The sequence below is a fragment of the Eretmochelys imbricata genome, chromosome 17, assembly GCF_965152235.1.
Source record: "Eretmochelys imbricata isolate rEreImb1 chromosome 17, rEreImb1.hap1, whole genome shotgun sequence".
Taxonomy (NCBI): Eukaryota; Metazoa; Chordata; order Testudines; family Cheloniidae; genus Eretmochelys; species Eretmochelys imbricata.
Genome location: NC_135588.1, coordinates 7,794,748 through 7,820,742, shown reverse-complemented (window position 1 = coordinate 7,820,742; position 25,995 = coordinate 7,794,748). Strand labels below are relative to the sequence as shown.

General features: G+C 44.9%; 1 protein-coding gene across 1 annotated transcript in view; it reads left to right on the top strand.

Moving 5' to 3' along the window:
- The window catches only part of ACACA (acetyl-CoA carboxylase alpha), a 181,818-nt gene that overhangs the window by 123,106 nt on the left and 32,717 nt on the right, over window positions 1-25,995 (top strand). The window contains exons 44-48 of the mRNA XM_077836628.1: window positions 1,977-2,120; window positions 2,749-2,869; window positions 9,045-9,141; window positions 11,848-11,944; window positions 12,740-12,875. Of these exons, the coding sequence (XP_077692754.1) occupies window positions 1,977-2,120; window positions 2,749-2,869; window positions 9,045-9,141; window positions 11,848-11,944; window positions 12,740-12,875 (595 nt within the window). The remainder of the gene's footprint in view (window positions 1-1,976; window positions 2,121-2,748; window positions 2,870-9,044; window positions 9,142-11,847; window positions 11,945-12,739; window positions 12,876-25,995) is intronic.

Here is a 25,995-nt window from a genome sequence, read left to right as displayed (position 1 = left end):
CTGCATATTTATCTTGATCTCCAAAAAGGGATTTAAGGGCAAGAGCAGGCAGTATATTAGACTGTTTTCATTGCCTGTCAGCAGCAGTAAACCTGAGCTGTCTACAGTGTCTCTAGATAAGCAGTGGCCCATTTTGCATGTATGTACGTTTGCATTCATTTGAAGATAGGGAGTTTAAATTCTTTTTATTTTTATTTTTCTCCGTGGAAGGTGTTAGCTGGACTTGTGTCTCACATCTGGAGGCCAGTCTTTTCCTGTCCCTGAACCTGTACCTTCACTCCTGTCTTCTCAATTTGTGAGGGTAAAATGCCGGTCATAGCACAAGATTTTTCTTGTGTGTGTATGGGGAAGATAAAGGGAAGTGGGAGCGAGGAACTCCAGAGTTCAAATCCCATTTCTTACATTGACTGCCAAGCTGTTGGGCAAGTTTCTTAACCCTTCTGTCTTGGTTTCCCTGTGTGTAAAATTTGGATAATATTCTTCTCACATGGGTTTAACGAGGATTAATTAAAGAATTTAACTTGTTTGTAAAGAATTCTGATGTCTGTGCCTCCCTACTCCAGAGGCAAGTGAGCTTGCACCGGGCGAATGGGCGCAGATCTTAGAGGTTTCCAGACCCCAGCTATGGTCAATTGTTGCCATGAAGAATAAGATCTGAGTACTTTAGCTTAGTTTTATGATCTACAAAAACTTTGGTAGTTATGCATGCTATCTAGATGGATTGAAATCCCAGCTCTTGGCCAAATCCTGAGAGGTGCGGAGTGCTGGTAGCTCCCATGGAAGTTACCAGGAGCTACAGTGTTGCTGAGGGTATCTGCCCCTCTGAAATTGACCGCCAATACTTAACTCTGATTCTAGTCATGCACATACACTCAACAAACCACAGGATAATAGAATCATTTCAACAACTTTTTATTGTAAAGGGGACTTTAAAATAATTAAGCCCCCTACTAATTTCCCTGAAATCTTTCTGAACGAGATAGGTTACATTCCCTGTGGGAAGTTTAGAACTTCAAGTCATTTGCATTCACGAAGATGAAACCAGATCTGAACCTCACTTCCTCAGTGACAATGCTGCCCTAATGACTTAAGTTTGCTTCTGTCTCTGGGTTTTTCCCACAGCCCATTTCCCCCCAAAACTAGCTGTTTGGGGCTGGGGGTGGAGGGATTGGTTTGAATTTGTTTTAGATCTAAATGAAACAGGTAGGTAATGCCCTCTGCCTGTTAGAAAGACTCAAGCCATAAAAATAACAAACGGCATGTATTTGCTAGAATGTCAAAGTTATGAGTTTATTTTGTAATGATGTGCTCCTGCCTTCATGAGGTAAACTGGCTGTGGCAGAGGTGTTATTAGTAATATGGACTCAGTGGAGCAGAAAGCCGAGTGACCGAGAGATCAGTGTATCAGTCAGTGAGAGGGCAAATGGAAAGAGACAGCAGGAGAATGAGAAAAAAGCTGCAGTGCCTGGTCTGAGATTAGAGATGGAGTCTCGTAAGAGAATTGGAAGTCCAGCAGTCACAGTCTTATTCTTCCTGCCCCCTCCAAGGAGGAACCGGGTCTTTGTCTGTGCTCACGTTCTGTACTGGGTTTGGTGCAGGGCTGTGGTTTTTCCCCCTTAAAGGCCTAAACCTGTCAGTTCCACTTCTGTGTTTTACGCAAGAGACGCTTGGGTGTAGTGAACTGAACTCTGGAGACCTGGTTTCTAGTCCCAGCTCTGCCACTCTCTGGCTGTGTAACTGAAGGCAAGTCATGTAACAGATGGGGAAACTGAGGCAGGGGAAATAAAAGGTGATGGGAGAGTGAATGTTTATATAGCACTCAGGGGTCTAGAGATGGTCCAGGTATTTATTACTGCTGCTGTTCAAAGAGCTTCCCCAGCAGTGACTGTTGGCATGGTAGGACTGGAATGCACACATGGGCATGAGACAGGCTGAATAGTGGCTCTTTGTTGCCCTTTCTGTTCCCCTTCTGAAAGGTGCTCGGACGGGAGGTGTACACCTCAAACAACCAGCTGGGTGGGGTCCAGATCATGCACAACAATGGTGTGACGCACAGCACTGTGAGTGATGATTTTGAAGGCATCTACACCATTCTGCAGTGGCTGTCCTATATGCCCAAGGTAAGTCTCGCTGGTGCAGCAATGCACGATGCGTTGCCTACACTGGCTAATGGCATTCACTTAAGTCAGTTCTCAGTTCTGCCGAGGCCACTGGAGAACTGCCAATTCCCTGTGCACATCACCCCTCTGGCAAACTGTCCATAGTCATCTGTGCAGCAGGGTTTTTACATGTACAGTTGATTGTCTTTTATAGAAATTTTGCTAAAAATTTCCCCTCCCCAGCAAAGTTACTGTAGGTGTGAGTTGCTCTGCAGCCAGGCGAACGCACAGATCACCTGTCTTCTGGAAACAGTGGGTGGGATGAGTCAGGTGGCTTTGGTCACCTTCATAAAATTAAATCACGAGCCCGGCAGATGCTGGCAGCACCTGAAGCTCAAGAGCAAACCAAGTGCAAATAAGCCAAACGAAGTCTCACGCAAGTGTCAAAGTGAATGTACCATCTTCTTCAGACCTTTGCAAAGTCATCGGGATGCTGCAGTCATTGGGATTGTCTGGAAAGGGGGCGCTCACATGCAGCAAGAACTGGGATGACATCAGCCAGTTCATTTGCATTTCTAATGTTTGGTGCAGGGCCATGAATACCGTAGGACAATTTATCCCATTCGTTTGTTTTGCTATTTGTTTTTAGAGTGTATCCAGTCCGGTGCCTACCCTCACCATCAAGGATCCTATAGACAGAGTCATTGAGTTTGTTCCCACCAAGACTCCCTATGATCCCCGCTGGATGTTGGCTGGACGTCCTAGTCCAAGTATGTACATCTGTCACACAGGTTGTGTGAGAGTTCAGCTGGTTTCAAGATCTCTACTGGCATTCAAATGACAGCCCGAGCTCCAAAATATGTACTTCAGTCATGTAACTTTGTCATTTATCAGTACTGAATATTGTTACTGATAGTATGCTAATGATCCTGTATTGAATGGCCGCTGCCTACTAGCTTCAGAGTGGTGTGGTTATAATTAGAAAAGTGGGGATACTGTATTAGCAACTGACTCGGATTTAAGTGGGCTGAAGCCACTGCAAGGATGACCATGTCTGTGATGAATCTTTTATGTATTGGAAACTGTTAGTCACTCGGATAATTCTTACTCATGCAAGTAACTCCATAGACTTTAGTGGGAGTATTTGTGAGTAAGGACTAGTTGCATAAAGGTTTGTAGATTCAGGCTTTTTGTGTGTCAGATGTAGATAGAAGAAACCCAGGTGAGAAGATGATGTAAAAAACAGGAGGTTGAATTTTGGCAAACCCCAGCATTACTAAATAAAACTATTTTAATAAGTGGCCTATTGAAACCAAACTAAGCATAAAATTGTCAAAAGCACCTACATGATTTACAGCTTGCCTGCACAAACATTTACTTCTCAGCAAGCTGGGGTGTGACTCTGTCAACTGTCCACATGCACCCTGCTGACACCCATTAACAGTTTGTTAACTTGCTTTGGTTAGTCCTATTTCAAAGAGGACCAGATCAAAGCGAATTCTTCTATCCATCTAGCTGCGTATACTGGGGAGAGGTGTGGGGGTTGGGGGTGGGAGGGGGTGATGTTGACATAACCCCTCAGACAGAGACAAACACCTACAAGATCTCTGTCAAGCTTTCTTACAACTACAATACCCACCTGCGGAAGTAAAGAAACAGATTGATAGAGCCAGAAGAGTTCCCAGAAGTTACCTACTACAGGACAGGCCTAACAAAGAAAATAACAGAACGCCACTAGCCGTCACCTTCAGCCCCCAGCTAAAACCCCTCCAACGCATTATTAAGGGTCTACAACCTATCCTAAAGGATGACCCAACACTCTCACAAATCTTGGGAGACAGGCCAGTCCTTGCCTACAGACAGCCCCGCAACCTGAAGCAAATACTCACCAACAACCACATACCACACAACAGAACCACTAACCCAGGAACTTATCCTTGCAACAAAGCCCGTTGCCAATTGTGCCCACATATCTATTCAGGGGACACCATCACAGGGCCTAATAACATCAGCCACACTATCAGAGGCTCGTTCACCTGCACATCCACCAATGTGATTTATGCCATCATGTGCCAGCAATGCCCCTCTGCCATGTACATTGGTCAAACTGGACAGTCTCTACGTAAAAGAATAAATGGACACAAATCAGATGTCAAGAATTATAACATTCATAAACCAGTCGGAGAACACTTCAATCTCTCTGGTCACGCAATCACAGACATGAAGGTCGCTATCTTAAAACAAAAAAACTTCAAATCCAGACTCCAGCGAGAAACTGCTGAATTGGAATTCATTTGCAAATTGGATACTATTAATTTAGGCTTAAATAGAGACTGGGAGTGGCTAAGTCATTATGCAAGGTAGCCTATTTCCTCTTGTTTTTTCCTACCCCCCCACCCCCCAGATGTTCTGGTTTAACTTGGATTTAAACTTGGAGAGTGGTCAGTTTGGATGAGCTATTACCAGCAGGAGAGTGAGTCTGTGTGTGTATGGGGGTGGGTTTTTGGAGGGGGGTGAGGGAGTGAGAGAACCTGGATTTGTGCAGGAAATGGCCTAACTTCATTATCATGCACATTGTGTAAAGAGTTGTCACTTTGGATGGGCTATCACCAGCAGGAGAGTGAATTTGTGTGGGGGGGTGGAGGGTGAGAAAACCTGGATTTGTGCTGGAAATGGCCTAACCTGATGATTACTTTAGATAAGCTATTACCAGCAGGACAGTGGGGTGGGAGGAGGTATTGTTTCATATTCTCTGTGTATATATAAAGTCTGCTGTAGTTTCCACGGTATGCATCTGATGAAGTGAGCTGTAGCTCACGAAAGCTCATGCTCAAATAAATTGGTTAGTCTCTAAGGTGCCACAAGTACTCCTTTTCTTTTTGCGAATACAGACTAACACGGCTGTTACTCTGAAACCTGACATAACTATGTCACTCCTGAAATTTTTCACAGCCTGCTAGGTTGACCTAAATTATAGGTGTAGACTAGGCCTTAGTTTTTTCTGAGAATGGGACTTCAGGCCTGGTCTACACTAAAAAGTTAGGTCAGCCCAGGAAAAATCCACACCCCTGATGTAGTTAAACTGACCTAATCCACGGTGTAGACAGTGCTAGGTTAATGGAAGAATTCTTCCACTGACCTAGCTACCAGCTCTTGTGGAGGTGGATTCTGTCTCTGGCCTCGGAGTGTCTACACTGAAGCACTTCTGCAGTGCAGCTGTGTCGCTGTAGCATTTAAAGTATAGACAAGCCCTAAGTCTCACTGACTTACAATGAGATCTAGGTTCCTAAATGCCTGAGTCACTTCTAAAATGGGACTTGGGTGTCGAAGTCCTGTAGGTGTGTTTGAAAATTTTACCCTCAGTCTGCTTCTACAAAATCATATCAATTAAGACAAAGGGCGCTTCTGAAGGTGGATTTGATTTTGTAGTTGTTCTGCTTGAGTTTTGAAGTTCCCTAATGATAGTGCACAATTCTTCACTTTTCTCCCAAAGTAGAATTTTTTATTTTAAATTCTGCACTGAATACATTTGAGAGCAGTTAGGGTTTGAAAGGAAATCAGAAGGTAGATTTCCAGATGACATTTTCTCGCAGACATTACCCTGATGTCCTGGTTGATTTTATTTCCTTGAAGATTAACAGGAAAGTGCCTTTTGAGATGAAAGACCCAGCCTCAATCTCAAATGCATCATGAGGCCTCCTGGAAAGCCTGCTACCACACCCTGAATATATCGCAATACACATTATGCATTTGAGATTTGAAAATGACCCTGACACTATCCAGGTTTGCTCCTGGACTGGAAATATTTTCCTCTGCTTCAGTAACTAACCAAGAAGCCATGTGAATGTTACTATTTGAAAGGAGAGAGAACGGATTGGAGCAGGGAATCAGAGTGCTGAAGCCAAATGTATCATGTACTTTTCAGAGATTATGAAATAAACAGTTTGAGATAAAAAACCAAAATTTACACATGATAGTATGTAAGTTCTGAGTACTTAAGAGAGCATGTCTACAATTCAGAGTTGCTTTTTATAGTTAGGGAATTGTCCCTTTTTTGGAATTTAAAACCTCCCAAATAAAAGCCTTTATCATAAAGACAGGTTTCAGAGTAGCAGCCGTGTTAGTCTGTATTCGCGAAAAGAAAAGGAGTACTTGTGGCACCTTAGAGACTAACCAATCTATTTGAGCATAAGCTTTTGTGAGCTACAGCTCACTTCATCGGATGGATAAAATAAAGTGAGCTGTAGCTCACGAAAGCTTATGCTCAAATAAATTGGTTAGTCTCTAAGGTGCCACAAGTACTCCTTTCCTTTTTATCATAAAGGAATCCATCTCTAACTAACTAGCTTGGCAGACCTCACACAATAATTGGATTGGAACCATCGCAAAAGATTGAACCCCCTGCCGCTCCCTTTTGGAGGCGTGCAAGAGATGTGTGGACAAGCTACCAACTAGGTGACCATTATTCCCGCTGTTATTAATGAGGTTTGAGGGATAAAATGAGATTTGTGATAAACTAAGTTTTCCGGTTTTGGATAATATTTTTTCATCGTCTCTCCAGTAATTCATCCAGCTGTCTGAGTGCAGCTAACACCACCTTCCAAATCGAGTGACTTCAGATTTTAATTTAGTAGAAGCGTTAAGGAAAGCAGATGATTCTCCGTGATAAGTTAAAGCAGATATCTCCTAGGTGAAAAGTTAAAGCCATTTATTAGAGGAGATAGTGCTGTGATATTCTTCAAACTGACACCGGACACGAGGCCAGAATCTAAACGATCAGCTTTGGGCTCATGATAAAGAGATAATTTTGAAATGGATGGTCACATCTTACAGTGGGGCCACAGAGGCAAGGAATGTAGAACACAGTAATTACAAGTTTGGTCTTGATAAAACACTCTCCATCCTGTTTAAGTCAGCAGAGGTTAGCTCGCTTGGATCTCCACTTTTAATTGGTTTTAGACTTGGGTTTGCGGAGGCAGAGGTGCTTGTTCAAATTAAAGCATTGCTCAGAAGCTGTGTGCCCAGGGGTAAAGCTGGGAGGCTGTGTTTTTGCGCAAGCTTTGTTGCGGGCTCAGTGAAAAGCAGCTACCTGCAGAGTAATTTGTATTGCCTGGGTGAGTAGAGTATCCTGAGTGCCATGATTTGGTGCTTGTGGCTTCTACAGTCTGGAGGACTGTGGAAAACAGACCTCTCAGCATTTCCTGTCTTTTGTTGATGTTGGCTCAGACAGTGGCCAGTACCAGAGAAAAATCAAATCCCTCCATAGCTCCCTTTCCTACTCATTAGAGATGGGGCCCGAACTGAAATCCTGGATTTAACAACCCTGGACTTCACTGGGTCATTTCAGAATCCTGAGCTGAATGCAGAGCTGAATGTTACGGTTGGCCCTGATCCAGTGTCGGAGCATACTTAGTTTTAGAAATCTGTGTTCGGAAAGTAGATCTCAGTACAAACTTTGCATCTAGGGTCCATTCTCTAATAATGATGCATTGCTGCCACCTGCAGGCAGTCCTCTTGCACCCTGAAACATGACATTTGATTACCCTTATTTTTGCACAGATGAGTACAAGCATTAATGTCATAAAATGATGCAACCTCTCTCTTTATTGTTCCTGGCAGTGTTTGACTTGATGAATATCCATAGAAATGTAGAAGAGGTAGGAAGTAAAGGTAGTCTTTTGGTGAAGACACAGGACTTGGAATCAGGAGAGCTGGGCTACTTAATCTTCAGTGCCTCAGTCTTCCCATCTGTAGAATGGAGGTAATGGTGTTGCACTCTGCCACACAGGTGTGTAATAGTGAGGCTTTATCCCCTAAGAGTAAGGGAGGTGCAGCTATTACATTGGTGAAAACCAAAGAACTGTCTGTAAATTAAATACATAAAAATACACTTTAATCTCCTATGACTCCAGCGGTTTTTAAAGGTCCTGCTCTCTGCTACACTATTATCAACTGCTTTGAATGCATATACAATACCAGTCAACAAGAATGCTGCATCACACAGGGATCTGGTCAGTCTGTTGCAATCACTGATATAGGAGGACATGAAGTCAGATAATGGATTGCTCTTACAAAGCACTGGATAATTTTATAACCAGTTGTGTATGGGTAGCACAGCCAAGGTAATCATGCTTCAGGGCACAAGCTTGATTTTCTTCAGGGGTCAGGAAGGATTTTTTTTCTCTTGAGCATTGCACAATCATCTAGGAGCACTGTTAGAAAAGGGTTTGTGTCTTTGAAGCATCAGGAATTGGCCATCACCATTTGCAGGGAAATGGACTTGGATGGAAAGTCTGATCTAGTATGCTAACTATTATGGTTCTCTGTAGCATCTGGAACGAACATGCACGTTGTGTAGTATATCTTTAGTAGAGCAAGGATTCACTTTATGGGCTATACATGTGGGCTATACATAGTGATTCAGTCCTATTATTTTTCCAATGTATGATGCACACAAATGCAATGTCTAGTGTTCAAATATCATTAGCTCATTTATTCTTAAATGTGTGTCTGTCTACAGCATTTTTGGCAGAATCGAGAGAAAATTGTAAGCTAGGTTTTGAAAATAGAAATAGGTATTTTGAAAAACAACATCTTTAATGACTTGGCAGCCTTTTGACAAATGTATGCAGTGTCTTGAAAAAAACAGAGTTATTTATTTAAAAGCATGCAAAGTCCCTCTGCTATCCAGACCCCATCGTTTAACAATAAATGATGCCTTTGCTGATAAATGACTCTCTTTATGCAGACTAGCAAATGAAATAGGACATGATGGCTGAAGGCAGACAAATGCTCAGCAGTCTAATGTTCCCTTATATTGTCATCTGTTTCTTTTTTTTAAAAAAAATAGACAAAAAAACGCAGCTGAGCCCCCAAGTTGTTAAATTGGAGTCTTGCTACTATTTTAACTGCTGTTTATGTTCTCCCCCGCTTTCTTCTTTGTAGCTCAAAAAGGCCAGTGGTTAAGTGGTTTCTTTGACAGTGGATCATTCCTAGAGATCATGCAGCCGTGGGCACAAACAGTTGTGGTTGGCAGAGCTAGGTAAGTACCCACAGGCTTTTTAGACCTTTGTAGAAATCTAGCTTTTACTGATGCTTTGTGTTTCTGCTGACACATTCTGACAAAACTGGTGAGTGGATGTATGTGGATAACAAATTTAATATCTCAGCAGTACATGTCTCTGCTATGTGAATTGAACATGTAGTGATGATTCCTTCGGTCTATCCCAGGGTGCTTGATAACTTTTACCTTCTATAATGCTGGGCGGAAAGAGTATACCTCGGTGGGACACAGGTGATTCCTTGGGGCAAACCTTTCAACTGTACATGGTAATACAGAGGGGTCCCATTGTTGTGGCTCTGACATAATTTAGAGTAGTTGGTGGACTGTGTTGCTTCACGATCACATTTGACTTGCAAAATAAAAGTCCAGCTAAAACTGAAGTAAACTGGAAGAAACTGCAGATTGCTGGGATACTTACTTTTTTTTTTTCCGCAAGTGAGAAATTGAAGTTTCTATTAAATTTTATTACCCCCTCTGAAAAGAGAGTAACTCAGCAGTGATCCCAGCATAGAATAACCTGCAGCTTTTTCCAAACTAGCACCTGCCAAGACTGATCTTAGTCTAGTTCTACATTGCAGAGACAAGCGGCCTTGGGGACTTGCATCTGGTGCTCACCTTCCTTTCTGAGACAATCACTTTTCCTTATCTTTGTGGCAAGTGGCACCTGTTCAAGATTCTGAAACATACCGTGTTTGCTTGAGATTTAGATCCCGGTCTTGAAAACAATTCCAGCCTTTGTAGCTCTTTCAGTATAGTAGGTCCCTGCACTTTCATGCTGCCAAGAAGGAAAAGCCATCAGATGGCAAATCTTGCAGAACAGCTCTTCCATTTAGGCTCAGAAGTCAAGTCTTTCGTTATTGTTGTTGTCTTTAAAATAATCAGTGGCATTGTGTGTTTTCTTTGTCTGTTTCCTTTCTGAATAAAGCTGTTCCAAAAGGATGGAGTATTATCCAGTGATAAGAGCAGTGGAATAGGAACCAGTACTCATAAATTCCCTTCCCAGCTCTGAGCGAGAATATTTTCTAGTAGTTAGATCAGAGAAACAAGATCCAGGATTCCTGCTGGCTCAACCACTGATCTGCTGTTGACCTTGAGGAAATCCTGTAACCTTTCCATGCCTCAGTTTTTCCATCAGGCAACTGTGTATAAAACCTATCTCTCAGGTTTAATCTGATGTTTGTAAGGTTCTTTGATGATCCTGCTTTACAGGTGCAAAGTATTATAGTCATCTAACGGCTGTAAGTTTAGACAACATCCCAGACAAAATCAATTATTTTGCAAAGCCAGACAGTCTTAGGCTTGACTTTTAGTTTCTTTTCATCGGACACACTTTGAGCTGCTTTGGACTCAGTCTCCTATACATTTATATAAAATACAAATGGAGCTGACTTCTTTCAAAAGCAGTGGCATTTTGAAAAAATAAATATGAATGTATTCTTCTGGGATTGTTACCGTAAGTGCTGCCAAAACTCATCTTTTGTATGTATGTTTGGAATATGTGTGCTGTTGGCTGTAAATTGTCTTTTATTATTCCAGGGCAACTTGTCCAGGGACACACTATAAAACAAGATGTAGCATCTTCATGTGCTAGCCTGATGAAATTTATATGAAGTATAATGGAAAACAGAAGTTGTTTTGAGCTGTTTTCAAGTTCAATAAATAACTGTAATACTTGGATAAAGATGTTCTTTATTAGGTCACATGGGCCCTAATATAGATGTTATAAGTTACCGATTTAAGACGGCTTCTGCAATTACGAGTTTCCAGCCGGACTCTTAATCATTGTGAATAGGAATATTTTCAAACCCCCTAGTGCACATCGGCCTTGTCACTTTTGGTGCCTGGGGTGCTTGTCATCCAACTTTAGATGGCTGAGTAGAGAGGGGTCGTCTCTGCTGGGACTCCCTTTCATGCAGCATCAGGAAGCCATTGCAAGCAGCTGTTGCCACAAGCGGCTGCCTTTTGTTTTAGGAAGTTATTAGACTGAATGGAGAGTGAGGCTGAATTTCCTTGACACACATGTTATCCTGCCTCCTTGTTCTCATATACCAGACCCCTTTTTCCCCGGTAATGACCCAGCAGCTGTGAGGGTTAATAGATAAAACACTAACCTTCCGAATGCCCATCACCATTCCTCACTTTTGGGGGATCCCTGTAAAGTGTGCAGGGCAATTGGGGTGGCTGGGTCATGCAGTCTTCCGTAAAGCATGTGGCATATGGGGTTTTTGATCACCTGGTAGTGGGTGGAAGGATCATTGTGGTTGTAAATGGGGGGCTCAGAAGGCTTGGGTCTTCAAGGTTATATTTCCTGATGAAGACATTTTCATGAAAATATGTGTGGTGCCATGCTAGGAGAGATGCTAGCAGAGATGCACCCTGTCCAGCTGCGTTTAACTGTCCCATACCTAGTGCAAAATGCTAGGTTTCAGTTTGTTCTGCTCTGGTTTGTTGTTGGAGTATTAGTTTTATAAATAGGTCTTATTCTGAGAGCTGTAAATCCAGCTCTGAAATGATCCAGCCACATGCCTGAACTCTTCAGAAATACCAGAGTGCCTCTTCCTCCATTGATTTGCATTGTTTGTCTCTTGTTTTTATTTTCAAGTGTTTTGATGCTGGATTAGAAAAAAATGACTAGTTGTACAATGATAAAATATGTGGGTTTTGATTTGTCTCATCTGTGTTCAGACTGGGAGGAATACCTGTAGGAGTAGTTGCTGTAGAAACCCGAACAGTGGAGCTTAGTATCCCGGCTGATCCTGCAAACCTGGACTCTGAGGCCAAGGTAGGTTTTGCTGTTGAACATATGTTGGGGTTTGGTTAAAGTCATTCTCTGCAGATGCCTCTTTGAAAAGTTTCTTTGTGTTTATTGGAAGGTTGTCCCGCAAGACAGGAAACTGATCAGCCTTTGGCCGTATGCTAATATGTTGTTCTCAGAGCTGGTGAATGGACTGTCTTGCTGGCTGGCTTTGTTTGTACAGAGAGAAAGCCTTGGATATACCGAATATATGGGCAGGAGATGGCTTATCTCTGTGGAGGCTAGCCCTGCTCTCTTTTGAAAGCGGGGAAGGATCTTATGGCTAAAGCACAAGTCTTAGAATCAGGAAACCTGGGAAGCCAAAATCATCATCCTCTCCTGCTGCTCGGGCCACCTCGCCCCCGTTTCTGAAATTCTTGCTCTTTCTTATGTTCATATCCCTGGTCTCTGCCTTCCTAGCTCTTGCCCTGCCTAGGTCTCCACTCCTGCTTCCTCCTCTCCTTAGTGTTCTTTTTGTCTCCTTATTCCCCTTATTGCACTGAAGTCAATGGAGCTCTCTATGGGTGCGGAGATCTGCTCTCGTGAAGTCAGTTGCGGGATCGGCATCTTATTTTGTAAACTCTTCGAGTCGGTGCCCTTTCGTTCCTTTGCGCATCATTCTCCCAGTGGACCCAGGGCCCTGTAATATTTATAACAGGTTGTTATGTTTGTCAGCATTAGTTTCAGATTGGAGCTCTTGCTGTATCTATTTATTTGTTTTCTTCTGATAGTAACTCTCACGTTGTACCATTTTCACGTTGTACCATTTTCCTCCCCCAACAGATAATCCAACAGGCTGGTCAGGTGTGGTTCCCGGACTCTGCCTTTAAGACTGCTCAGGCTATCAAAGACTTTAACCGGGAGGGACTTCCGCTGATGGTCTTTGCCAACTGGAGAGGCTTTTCTGGTGGAATGAAAGGTGATTATCAAACCATTGATATATTTTCATGTGATGGGGATGACGGTCAGTTTGGTTCCTGATATCAAGAGAAGCAAACTGTTCTTATGGGGGCACAGAACTAAAGGTTGTGTGGTGTGCTTTGACTGTGTCAATGACTTCCCTTCAGGATTACAGGTGTTTTTTCCCTCTTCTAGTTGACCTTTGTTATAGTGGAGAGTAGCTATATCTCTTAGTAGTCCTGTGTAACCAGTGCACACCTGCCTTCTCCTAACATAGCACACACAGACTTGTGTAGTAGGACATGTCTATTTCATCCTTTGTGGCTGCAGCCTGGGTCCATTCTCTTTCATGATGTGGACAAGAGATGACTGCAGGAATCTTGAAGGCATATATGACATGCCATACAGAATTGCTATGAAGGGGAGTAACTGTAGGCTTTCTAACCTTTGATACTTGGACCAATTGATACTGTGAATACATCTGAGTTTAGAGGGGCTGCTTACATCAAGGTTGTCCCCTGCCCCTGTTTTGATGCTGTTCTAATTTGTAGTGCGTTTCAATTCATTACCAGATGGAAGTCTTGGAAATGCACCAGGTTTCAGCCAGGCTATAGAACACAGTTATGGTTCTCCCCAAAATGGAACCATGTGTAATGGAGTCAGGTGACAGTCCGGTCCATTGACATGGTTGGAATTTTTGTTAGTTAAATATGAAACCATAGCAAAGCCAACACCAGGGCATAATTATCTCAAATACGTGAAACTCCATGGATTTGCCTGGGAAAATCTCAAGGTATCTGACACTCAAACCCGTTGGTTCTAAAATAATTGAGAAATTTAGCCCCTTTTACTAACCTTCAGGAGAGCTGCCGTCACTTTTGCTGTGTGCTCACCAGAACTCTACAGTTTCCAAGCATCGTCTTTGCTGGTAGCTGGCCCTTTAAATCTGGAAGATAAAATCATCTGTAGCCCATTTTAGAACTACCTTGTTCAGGCTTTGCACCTCCATCTCCTTTGTCTGGCACTGAGAACTTGGAAGTGTCATCATTGATTGTCATTGTCCAGGGTAAGAGATGCCCAGACTGTGAGCAAGTCATACGTAGGTAAAGAAATACTTGTTTATAATATATGGCTTTCAGGCTGGCCGTGTCTCCAATAATAGGGTTTTTTACATTTACCTCCCTGTGCACATTACTGAAGATTTACCCTTTGAGATTTCTGACATCTTGGTTACTAGGCTGGAATATTTGTGTAATAGTTAAAACAACAAATCCGGTTACTACAGGGGGGGTACACGCCCAGTAGTGATGCTCTACACAGCCAGGCCAATAATCCAGTTGTGCTTGCTCTTCAGCCTGGGAGAGGAAAGGAATGTCTTACCTGGCAGTATCTCCTTTGACTGACAACAGAGTGAGATTCTTAGGGCTTCATTTGTTCCTCTCTAGTCATTTGTAGGCAGCTGGAGGGTAACAGGAATAACCCAGGGTGTGCAGTGTGCAACTTGGAATGGAAGTTCTTCAAGTGCTCGTTCGTGTCCATTTCAGTTAGGTGTATGCGCGCGCCACATGGATGGCAGCTGGAAATTTTTTCCCATAGCAGCTTCCGTTGGGTCGACCCGGGCACCCCCTGGAGTTGCACCTTTATGGTGCTCAGTATAGGGCCCTGTTGACCCGCCGCCCCCTCAGTTCCTTCTTACTGCCAGTGATGGTTAGTTGGAACATCCCAGAGCCCTTGCTTTAGCAAGCGCTTTTTCTCGTATCTATAGTTAATAGTTATTGTTATAGTTAAAGTTTGTTGGGGGTTCCCTCCCCCCTTCTGATCCCCGGAGCTGTGGTTGGCTGCAGTCCCGGGGTTCAAAAAGTGTGAGGTCTGTGCTAAGCACATGCCAAAAAGTGACCCCCACACTGCATGTTTAGGGTGCCTAGGTGAGGGTCACCAAAAGGACCGTTGCAGAATATGTCGCGAGTTCTGCCCCAGAACTTTGAAACAGAGGGAACAGCAGCTCAAAGTTCTGCTCCATGGAGGCAGCTCTTCGCCCCCATTCAGACCTGGGACATAGGGATTCTGCACCCAGCAGCTCCTCCTTGGTGTGGAGCGTCACGGCGCCATTATCTAGGGAACCAGTGCCAAGAAAGGACTCTTCCCGAGACTCTCAGCACAGTCATGGCTCCTCCCGCATCCGCTCGGCAGCTGGGCACCGGTCTCTATCTCTGGTGCCTCAGAAGAAAAAGAAGCTGGAGAGGGATCATTCTCCCCTGGCTAAATCTAAGGAGCTGGTGACTGAGAGATCCCTGTTGGGCCACCGCTCCACATCACCTGTGAGGTCCGTGTCAACTCCTGCCCCGGAAGCGTGGTTGAATCCGGCCCCACCCTGCTTGCTGGACCTCAGGAGTCAGCAGCTGCAGCTCCCATTGACCCTGGAGGCATTTAATGTGTCTCAGGACTTGTTGTGCCTCACGGCGCCATTTTCACCTCCAAGGAAGGACACGCTGCCGGCGTTGACAGCACCGGACCGCCCCGCAGTATAGTGAAGAGGGAAACAGGCTATGCTGTCCCGGCGCTCATCTTCTCCACAGCACCCTCTGACACCAGTCGTTCGGGAACAAGAGCCCAGTCGGTCCCCTCGCTCTCAGCGCCCTGCAGTGCAGCTCCTCCATGGTCTTCCTCCTCTGAGACCTCAAAGTCAGAATCTGACTCCTATTGCCCTAGCACAGCCAGGAGCAGGAGGTCCAGGGCACAGCAGGAGAGATGAGGTTACCTGGCACCGTGGCCCCCGCAGTGGCAGAACCCAGTGCAGTGGCCCTTCTGCATGCCCTGGGCCTTCCATCAGAGCCAGTGACGGAGCCAAGGGCCGTGCTCGGCAGCAACATCGGCAGCCTCGGCTACTTTCGTTCCGCCTTCCGCCCCTCCGGGACCTGCGGCCCAGGAGATCTCTCCGGCACCGCCAGCAGCTATTGAGGCACCGTCAACGCCGTCAGCTGCAGCACCGTCCCCAGCACCACCGGCACTGACATCACCGGCGACGACAATGGCCCTGACCTCGGCACCCATGTTAACGTCGGTGCCTACGTCGGCAGCAATGCCTGAGGCGTCACCTGCAGCCCCGGCATGGGTGTCCTCGTCCCAGCGGCGACGGGCATGGCACTGTCTGGGTCAGCTCCAGCCCAGGAGTCGCGGGACCCCGTGGGCGCTGAGGGGAGGGAACAGCCACCGTTTGCGGGGGCTTCTGCCTTCTCCTCACCAGATGAAGCACTAGCAGGCACCACTATAGCCTCAGCTTTGGAGGACGACAGGGCGTTGCAGCAGTTGCTGCAGCGAGCTGCCCAGGGCCTGCGCATTCAGACGGAGGAGGTAATGGAAGACGTGGAGCCCATGGTGGACCTCCTAGCACTCCCTGGACCCGCATGCATTGCCCTCCCTCTCATCAAAACTGTATCTGCCACAACCAAAACGTTATGGCAGACTGCAGCCTCATTGCCCACCACAGCTAAGCACAGTGGAAAGCGCTACTTTGTGCCATTGAAGGGTTATGAGCATCTGTACTGTCACCCGCCACCTGATTCCCTGGTCATGGATGCTGCTAACCAGCGCGAGCAGTAGGGTTATCGGGGACCTTCTCCTTAGAACAGGGAAGCGAAAAGACTCGACCTTTTCGGTAGAAAGGTCTATTCTACGGGCGGGTTGCAGCTCTGCATTTCAAATCAGCAGGCCACTGTTAGCAGGTACTGGTATAATACGTGTGGAGCAATGGCAAAATTTGCAAAGCTGCTGCCACAAGACTCCTGTGCCGAGTCCTCGGCTTTGGTCGAGGAGGGCAAGCTCATCTCATGAGCTTCCCTGCAGGTGGTGCTAGATGGAGCTGATGCAGCCTCCAGGGTGATGTCTACAGGCATCACCATGAGAAGGGGCTCTTGGCTCCAAGTTTCAGGTCTGCCATACGAGGTCCAGCAGAGCATTCAGGACCTTCCCTTTGAGGGTGTGACTCTGTTTTCAGGAAAGACAGATAAAAGGCTTCATAGCCTAAAAGACTCAAGAGCCACCCTCAAATCGCTGGGTCTCCATACTCCCGCCACGCAGCGGAAACATTTCAGACCTCAACCTCCTCCACAGTTCTACCAACAATAGAACCGACAGGATGGTTCCCAGAGGAGGAATAGGAGTAGCAGGAAAAGGATGCTCCTGTTCTCAGGCCAGGGCTCTGGCCAATCCAAACCACCTCCCACCCCAAACTGACCTTTGGTGCGGTCGAGGACAGCACACCAGAACAAGAACTGGATCTACTCCACCTTACCTTCTCGTCCCAACTATCCCCTTTCTACAGTGCATGGTCCTGTATCACTTTGAACAACTCGGTGCTCCACCAGGTAGAGAGGGGATATGCCATCCAATTCTGTGCCCTCCCACTCTTCCACCCCACTTCCCTGTCCCTCTTCAGGGACCCCACTCACGAGCGACTCCTTATACAGGAGATGCACTCTCTCCTTTCGCTAGGGGAGCAGAAGGGCGCAAGGGTTTCCATTCCTGGTATTGCCTAATACTGAAAGCCAAATGCAGGCTCAGGTCCATCCTAGACCTGCGAGAACGCAACAAGTTCATGAAGAAGCTCAAGTTCCTCATGGTCTCTTTGGCCTCCATCATCCCCTCATTGCATCCAGGAGACCGGTATGCCGCCCTCGACTTGAAGGATGTGTACTTTCACATAGCGATAACTCTGCCCCACAGAAAATACCTCAGGTTTGTGGTGAGCAACAGCCACTATCAGTTCACAGTCCTCCGTTCGGCCTGTCAGCGGCACCATAAGTGTTCACCATGCGCATGGCGGTTGTGGCCGCGTTCCTGTGCAGGTGGCAGGTACAGGTGTACCTCGACAACTGGCTCATCCAGGGCGGCTCCAGAGCTCCAGTGGAGACACAGGTCGACTTCATAAGAGTGAAGTTCAACAATCTGGGCCTTCTTCTGAACGAGGGGAAATGGACGTTGTTTCCAGTTCAGTGGATAGAATTTATAGGGGCGGTGCTGGATTCGACCTAGGCCAGGGCGTACCTCCCAGAGGTGAGGTTCCAAGACCTCGGCAACATCATTCAAGGTCTCAGGCAGTTCCCCACTACTACGGCAAGGAACTGCCTGAAGCTTCTAGGACACATGGCAGCCTGCACCTATGTGGTGCAGCATGCTAGATTCAGACTTCGGCCTCTTCAGTTGTGGCTTGTGTCAGTGTACTGCCCGGCCAGGGACAGCATGGACAGGATAGTGACCTGCCCTGCCAGGTTCTTGACTCCCTCCTGTGGTGGTTCGACGCACAGGTAGTATGTTCAGGGGTCTCCTTCTCCAGCCCTCAGCTGTCTCTCTCCCTAGTGACGGATGCATCAGCTCTGGGCTGGGGAGCACATCTGGGGGACCTCAGGACTCAAGGCCTCTGGTCTTGGGCAAAGCTCGCTCTCCACATCAATGTCAGAGAGCTGAGAACGGTGCGCCTGGCATGCTAGACTTTCAGTACCCACTTATCAGGGAAATGCGTGTTGGTGATGACAGACAACACTATGGCGATGTTCTATATCAACAAACGGGGGTACACGCTCCTCTCCCCTGTGCCAGGAAGCCCTCATGTTGTGGTACTTCTGCATAGAGCATTCAATACGCCTGCAAGCATTGTACCTCCCAAAGGTACAGAATGAGTTGGCGGACTATCTCAGCAGGTCGTTCCACAGCCACGAGTGGTCCTTATTCCTTGATGTCGCGAACTCCATCTTCTGTCGGCGGGGGTTTCTCCAGATAGATCTGTTCGCCACATGGTGCAACAGGAAGTGTTAGCAGTTTTGCTCCTTCGTGAGTCACAGTCTGGGTTCTGTCATGGACACGTTCCTTCTCCCATGGGGAGACCATCTCCTTTACGTGTTCCTGCCCATTCCGCTTGTTCAAAAGGTTCTTCTCAAGATATGGAGGGAACACGCTTTGGTGATATTATAGCTCCAGCCTGGCCCCACCAGCACTGATACACATAATTTCTGAAAATGTCACTGGAACACCAGTCACCTCGCCGCTCTTCCCGGATTTACTGACCCAGGATCATGGTAGTCTCCAGCATCTGAATCTTGAGTCACCACACCTCATGGCATGGAAGCTTTGTGGCTGAATCCAGTGGAGCTTTCCTGTTCCGACCCTGTCGGATAAGTCCTCCTTAGCAGTAGAAAGCCCTCCACCAGGGTTATCTACCTAGCCAAGTGGAAGAGATTCTCAATCTGGTCAATGCAACAGTTTCTTACCCACTCTCGCCTCTATACCATGTATATTGGACTATCTTCTCCACCTTAAGCAGCAGGGGCTGTCCATGTCATCAATAAGGGTTCACTTGGCCGCTATCTTGGCCTTCCAGCCAGGTGCTGAGAACCGGTCAGTTTTTGCCAACCCTATGGTTAGCTGTTTCCTCAAGGGTCTCGATAGGCTATACCCACACGTCCGACGTCTGATCCCACCCTGGGATCTCAATCTGATCCTTTCCAAATTGACAAGGCTGCCCTTTGAACCCCTGGCAACGTGCTCCCTGCTCTCTCTCTCTCTCTCTCTCACACAAGGTGGCGTTTCAGGTGGCGAAAACCTTAGTCAGGAGCGTGTCTGCGCTCAAGGCCCTAACATCAGAGCCTCCCTACACCGTGTTCTGGAAGGACCAGGTTCAGCTCAGGCCCCACCTGGCTTTCCTCCCAAAGGTGGTTTCCCAATTCCACTTCAACCAGGACATTTTCCTCCCAGCATTCTATCCTAAACCTCATTCAAGTGGCAGGGAGCAGAGGCTGCACTCATTGGATATTCGCAGAGCACAAGCCGCCTACGTTGAGAGAACGAAGCTGTTCCAGAAGTCTATTCAACTCTCCCAGTCTCCTCCCAACAAATTTCATCGCGGATCACGTCCTGCATCCGGGAGTGCTACAACTTGGCGGGGGTGCCTGCTCCTCTGCACACGGCACACTCCACCAGAGCGTAGGCTTCCTCGGTGGTATTCCTGGTGCAGGTTCCCACCCAGGAAACATGCAGAGCGGCAATGTGGTCCTCCATACACACGTTCGCTGCGCAGTATGCAATCACCCAGCAGGCCAGAGACGATGCGGCCTTCAGTAGAGCAGTACTCCAATCAGTAGTCAACTCTGGCCCCGCCTCCAGAATTTAGGCTTGGGAGTCATCTAATTGGAATGGACATGAACAACACATCTCAAAGAACAACAGTGATGAGAAGGTGCATGACCGTTTTTTTCTGTTGAGAGTAAACAACACTGCATTGTTTGTATGCATACTCTCCTAAACAGTTACAGGGATTGCCCAGATCAGCAGCACTGAAAACGAGTAATTGGATTTTAACAGCAGCTTAGTTGCTAACAAAATTTACAGTTTCTAACCTGGACCAATTAAACCCTAATCTTGGGAAACTCCTACTGCTTGGAAAGATCCTTACCCTTTGGTATGGGGCTGGTTTAGCCAACAGTGTTACATTTTAAAAAAAAAATATATCGGCATATGCTGCCATGCGGGTAACTTTGTCATGACAATAATGCAATATGAAATTATCAATATCAAGGGTTGTCTCCAAATTGACTCTGCAGGTAATGGTGGCAGAACAATATAAAGCTGCTCCGTTAATATTCCATCCGTTCAAATTTTGGACCAGATATTACTATTTTAAATTTTGTGACGTGCCAGGGAGGTGCTATAAAATTTAAATAAGTAAAAGATGACAGCACTTTACATGTACGTGGCAGTTTACAAACACCTCGAAGAGTGTCACTTACAGAGTAAAAATCCCTCGTCTAGAAAGACTGGCATTATGAAGACGTGTTTTATTGGGCCTGCTAGTCTCTTTAGCGTGACAGGAAAAGAACACAGTTTAGTTGGCAGAATACTCTGAGAATGAGGATATCTTCCAGAGAGGAAACCTAGTCACTGCTCACCACACAAGATGATGGGCCTCAGTAGATGAGAGTTCTAGTCCCATCTCTGCCACTTTGCTATGCAACCTTGACATCTGTGTACCTCAGTTTCTCCACTATTGCTATGAGTTTGAATTCATTAATGCTTGTAAAGTGCTGACATCCTCTCATAGAAGAAGCTGTAGAATGTAGTCTGACAAAGTTGTTGCTGTTGTCAGCTTCCCATGCTCTTTGACGACTTTCCCTTTGTAGTCCCTTGAAAACTGAATTTTGCTTTGGGATCAGAACTACAGGGCAGGGCTGTGGAGCCATATAGCGAAGGTGCCAATATTTTTATTTGCATATCACTTATTATTACTACAAATAAGCTTGGAGGAGGTGAGACCAGCACAGGAGGGGAGGGTGAAGAATAGAGCCATTTTGATTTACATACAGGTCAGGATGTTTTCTCCATATTATCTCATGTAAAAGGACCTGGGTAGAAAGTCTCAGTCTCTCTCTTGTCAGTTTCAACATCCCTTGGGGAGTTGTTTGCAGTTTTGGTTTCAATGCTAGCTGGGGATTATGCAGGGAGGGAAAATAAACAATTATGCCACCCCTCAGTGCACACAAACACACTGCCAGGAGCCGACTGCACTGTGGGTAAAATGACTCCAAAATTGTGTGTAATGAGTAGGAAAAGATTAGAGACAGCTCTTGCTATGCTGAAAATTGACATTAGTTGGGGCGGGGGGGAACCTCTTTACTAGTCAGCCTAGGAGGTCTAATTCAAGCAGTAAAATAAATAAATAAAATAAATAAAGGCATATCACAGTGGTATTGGTGGTTTCCCCAATGAGCTCTATCTGGCCGGAAGGCTATTCAGCATAATGCAAAATTAAATTATAAAAACTGGCTTGAATATTTAGATGGAGGAGCCATTTGGAAGCAGTTTATTTAGAGGAACCGGCAATGACCCACAACAGTGAGACATCAAGCGTGAAATTTACTAGAAATTAGCACCAGGGTCTCAAACTCAGCATGAATAGTTTGATAGGATGCAAATCCCAGTGATATTAAACTGAATCACTGCTGGTGCTACAGGGTCACTCTCGGTTGGTTTTTCATGTTACACTTATTATTTTTTCCTGGGACCAGTCATAAATAACCGCTTAAAAAAAAATCTTATTGAAAACTTCAACCAGAATGAAAAGGCCATTTTAAATCTCTGATTACCTGGATGTTGAAATACAGCACTCCCTATATTTAATGGGTTTATGAGGTACATTGTATGTATGCAGCCAGTGTATGCTTGGTGTTTACTTTAAGGTCCTATCTGGTAATCCAGTCAAGCTGATGAGATCTGTTCCAGCTTCGAGGGAGTAGGGCATACTGCCAGTCATTATAGAAATGAAAAAAGTTGGCTGTAGCCTTTCTAGCATGCTTGATGCATCTGGCTGCCAATATTTACCCACACAGTGTAATGATAACCGTTTCTGGCAGGTTTTATATCTGGATACAGTAGATGCAGAGACACACTGCCAGTAAACACACAGATATTGACTGTGAAGGTGCATGTTACATGGACAGAATATCATGCTGCATAACAAACAGCACTGCTCTTCTGAAAGGTCTGTAAGCATTTCCAATCGACACTGCTTTTCAAGTGGCTTGTGATTCGCAGGTTTGAATTAATATTGGAGTGAAATCTGGCCAGGAAGTCCCATTCATTTTAATTTTTTCCTAGTTATGTATTTATGTTCAAATGTACAAAAAGGCAATTTAAAAAGACAAACGGAGGAATTCCAGGTTTAATGGTCTTTGCTCATATACTCAGCATAAATATCTGTATTTTTGAACACAGTTGTGGAACCATTTAGTTCTTAAGGGTGGCTAGTCTCTTGCTCTTTGCCATGATAACTTTTTAAACCATATTCAGTATGTTAGTTACAGTAATAACTGGTTTTAAAGTCTCTAGCCTGCCAAGGCACTAGGACTGCCCAAACAATGAAAACAGAGAACTCTGGGCACCATTAAAATATGGCACCATTTGTCATCTGCAGAAGTTAAATTTGGTGCAGTATTTCACATTCTAATAATACAGAATACTGCAAATACTACAGTAAAGGTATTTATCACAGTGTGGTAAATGTTTTCTACTTTCATACTCAAATACAATATTAATATAATACAGGGAGGATGTGTTTTCTAGGGGCTAGACCAGGGGACTAGAATCACTACTCCTGGATTCTCTTTGCTGCATTTTGAATGACCTTCAGCAATTCTGTTATCATTTCACTTTCACCATCAGTAAAATAGGTAATATAACAATACCTATTTCACAGGGATGTTGTTTTGCTTAGCTAAGTATGTTTGCAAAGGGCTTTAGGATGAAAGGTGCTATAGAAGTGCAAAGCTTTTTTTATTGTTAAATATATAAAAAAAGTCTGGCAACCGTTTCCTGTCACCTTGTAAATTATGCCTTAGTTTCCCCTGCTGTGAATTTGCTCTATAGTATAGAAACTTCCATTGATTTCAGTTGACTTCTACAAGGCATTACAGTGATTATAACACAGGAGGACCAGATCATGCACTCCTCACTTGAGCATAGCTTTTGTAAAGGGAAGTCATGCCTCGCCAATCTGTTAAAATTCTTTGAGGGAGTCAACAAGCATGTGGATAAGGGTGATCTAGTCAATATAGTGTATCTGGATTTTCAGAAAGCCTTTGAAAAGGTCCGTCACCGAAGACTCTTAAGGAAACTAAGTAGCCATGGGATCAGAGGAAAGGTCCTTGCATGATAAATAATTGGATGAAAGAGTAAACAAAGGGTAGGAAAAAAATGGTCAGGTTTTACAATGGAGAGATGTGAACAGCGGCATCCCCCACGGAGCTGTACTGGGACCAGTGCTGTTCACCATAGTCATAAATGATCTGGAAAAAGGGGGTGAACAGTGCCAAAGTTTGCTGACGATACAAAATTTATTCAAAATAGTTAAGTCGAAAGCAGACTGTGCGCCATTACAGAGGGATCTCCCAAAACTGGGTGACTGGGTAATAAGAATGGCAGATGAAATTCAACGTTGATAAGTGCGAGGTAGTGCACATTGGAAAAAATAATCCCTACTCTACATATACAGTGATGGGTTCTAAATTATTTATACACGATTTGTTGGGGAAGAGTCAACACAGCTTTTTTTAAAGGGGAGCATTGATGTGAAGTTCCAGCAAACAGAATGACATGTGTCAGTTTCTTCCATTCCTTACCATACAGAGTCTTGACAAACATTTGAAATATTCCAATGTAGTGTGAGAACCACAGTGGCTCCGTTCCTATCTGATCAGGTACAAAGAAGCCATGAAGCTGAGATTAGTGGAATTTTTAAGTGTTCTTTAGATCATTGTTAGGGCACTTTATAAAAACAAAACAGGTAGCATTTGGGGCCAAATCATGCATCCTTCAAGGACCCCAAACTCCCAGTACTTCAGTGGAACTTTGGCTGCACAAAGGCATCAAGCCCATTGAATCAGAGGGAGTTTTGTATGCTTAGTGTTGGATCCATTGACTTCAATGGGAATTTTGCATACCCAAGGAATGCATCAGGTTCTCAGTGGGAGTTCTGGGTGTGCAGGAGATGCAGGCCAAAGGGTCCTCAAGTAAGTAATATCAAGATTGTAAGATGTAAGCAATATCAAGTTAAGGCTGCTAGGCAGTTCCAGGGGAAGTGAGTGCTCTTGCATTTCATATGCTTAATGCATGGGCCCAAAAAGAGAGAAACAGAGAAGGAACCTTCGTTCTGAAGGTCGTGTCTCAGGGTGGTTTAAAGGCCTGCTCCTGCTCCCATTCAGAGCAGCAAAACTCCCACTGACCTCAGTGAGGCAAGTTCAGTCAAGACCTAGATGAGACCTTTCACATAGTCCCTCCTCAGTGTACATACAGCGCTGTCTTCCCCTCTGTCTCTCCATTCCTCTTCCACCTCCCCAATCCAAACAAGTGGCACTTGTCTCCCCCCTCCCCCCCCCCCCCCCGCTCCCTCCACTTACTCCAAGTAAAATATATACTTTTGGCAGGGGTGAAAAATGATTTGCTAATTACACAATCATTTTATTATGTAGCCCTAGTAAAGAATTAATTCAATCAAAATAATTTGAATCAAGCAATTATTTTCTTAACACTAGAATTAGCTGAAAGTACTTCAAGTGGTTTATTACTAGCACTACATAATAAAGTAATTGTGTAATTAGTAATAAATTTGTCACTCCTTTTGAGGTCTCTCTTTTCTTTTCTCCGGACAAATGAAGAGTTTGGAGTATTGTTTGGCTTTGTTCCCCATCCGCTGTATTTAAGCATTTATATATATATTCACATGTGTATCTGCAGGAAATAGATCATTCTTCTCTTCAGCAGTGTTTGGACTTTCTTAAAGGATTTTAAGCTCTTTGTCTAGAGTGTTCAGAGAATGAACTCTATGAAGAGGCATGCTTTAGTACATATGTGGGTGTATATGAGAGGACCCGAGAGGCTAGTCTGATACTTGTGAGGCCTGGGTTCACTTCCTTGCTCTCGCACAAGCTTCCTGGGTGACCTTAGGCAAATCACTCAGTGTTTCTCTCTCTCCGTTCCCCTTTGTAAAATGGTGCTTCTCTACCTCACAAGGTTCTTGAGAGGATAAATACATCAAAAGGTGATGAGGTGATTCAGATGCTGCGGTAATGGGGCTTATATAAGTACCTAAGATGGATGGACATATATAGCCTTTTATATGACTCTTACAAAAGGCCAGTATGATTTTGGCACGTAAAGGCATCGTGTCATGGAGCAGAGAGGTAAACGCCCTTGCTTTATTGCCCTAGTGCAACCACATCTGGAATACTGGTTATTTTGGGGTATCCTGACACTGCAGAGTTATTGATCAATTGGAGGGAGTTCAGAGAAGAGCAACAAAAATGATCAAAGGGCTTGTAGGGACTGTATTAGGAGGAAAATATTTGAAATAGATGAGTATTTGTAGGTTGCCTAAGCAGTGACTGAGGAGTCTACAAATATTTAAAGGATTCATGCACCAAGAAGGGGCAGAGATTATGTAGTATGATGCAGGGAGTACTCCTTTGACAAAGAGAAGGACTGGATGATCCTAGTACGTATTTTCCATCTCTAACATTCAGCAATTCTATATATAATGGAGTATTTAACAATGTATGCACTTGAGGCTGCTTAATTGGTTCCATTATAAACTCCTATCA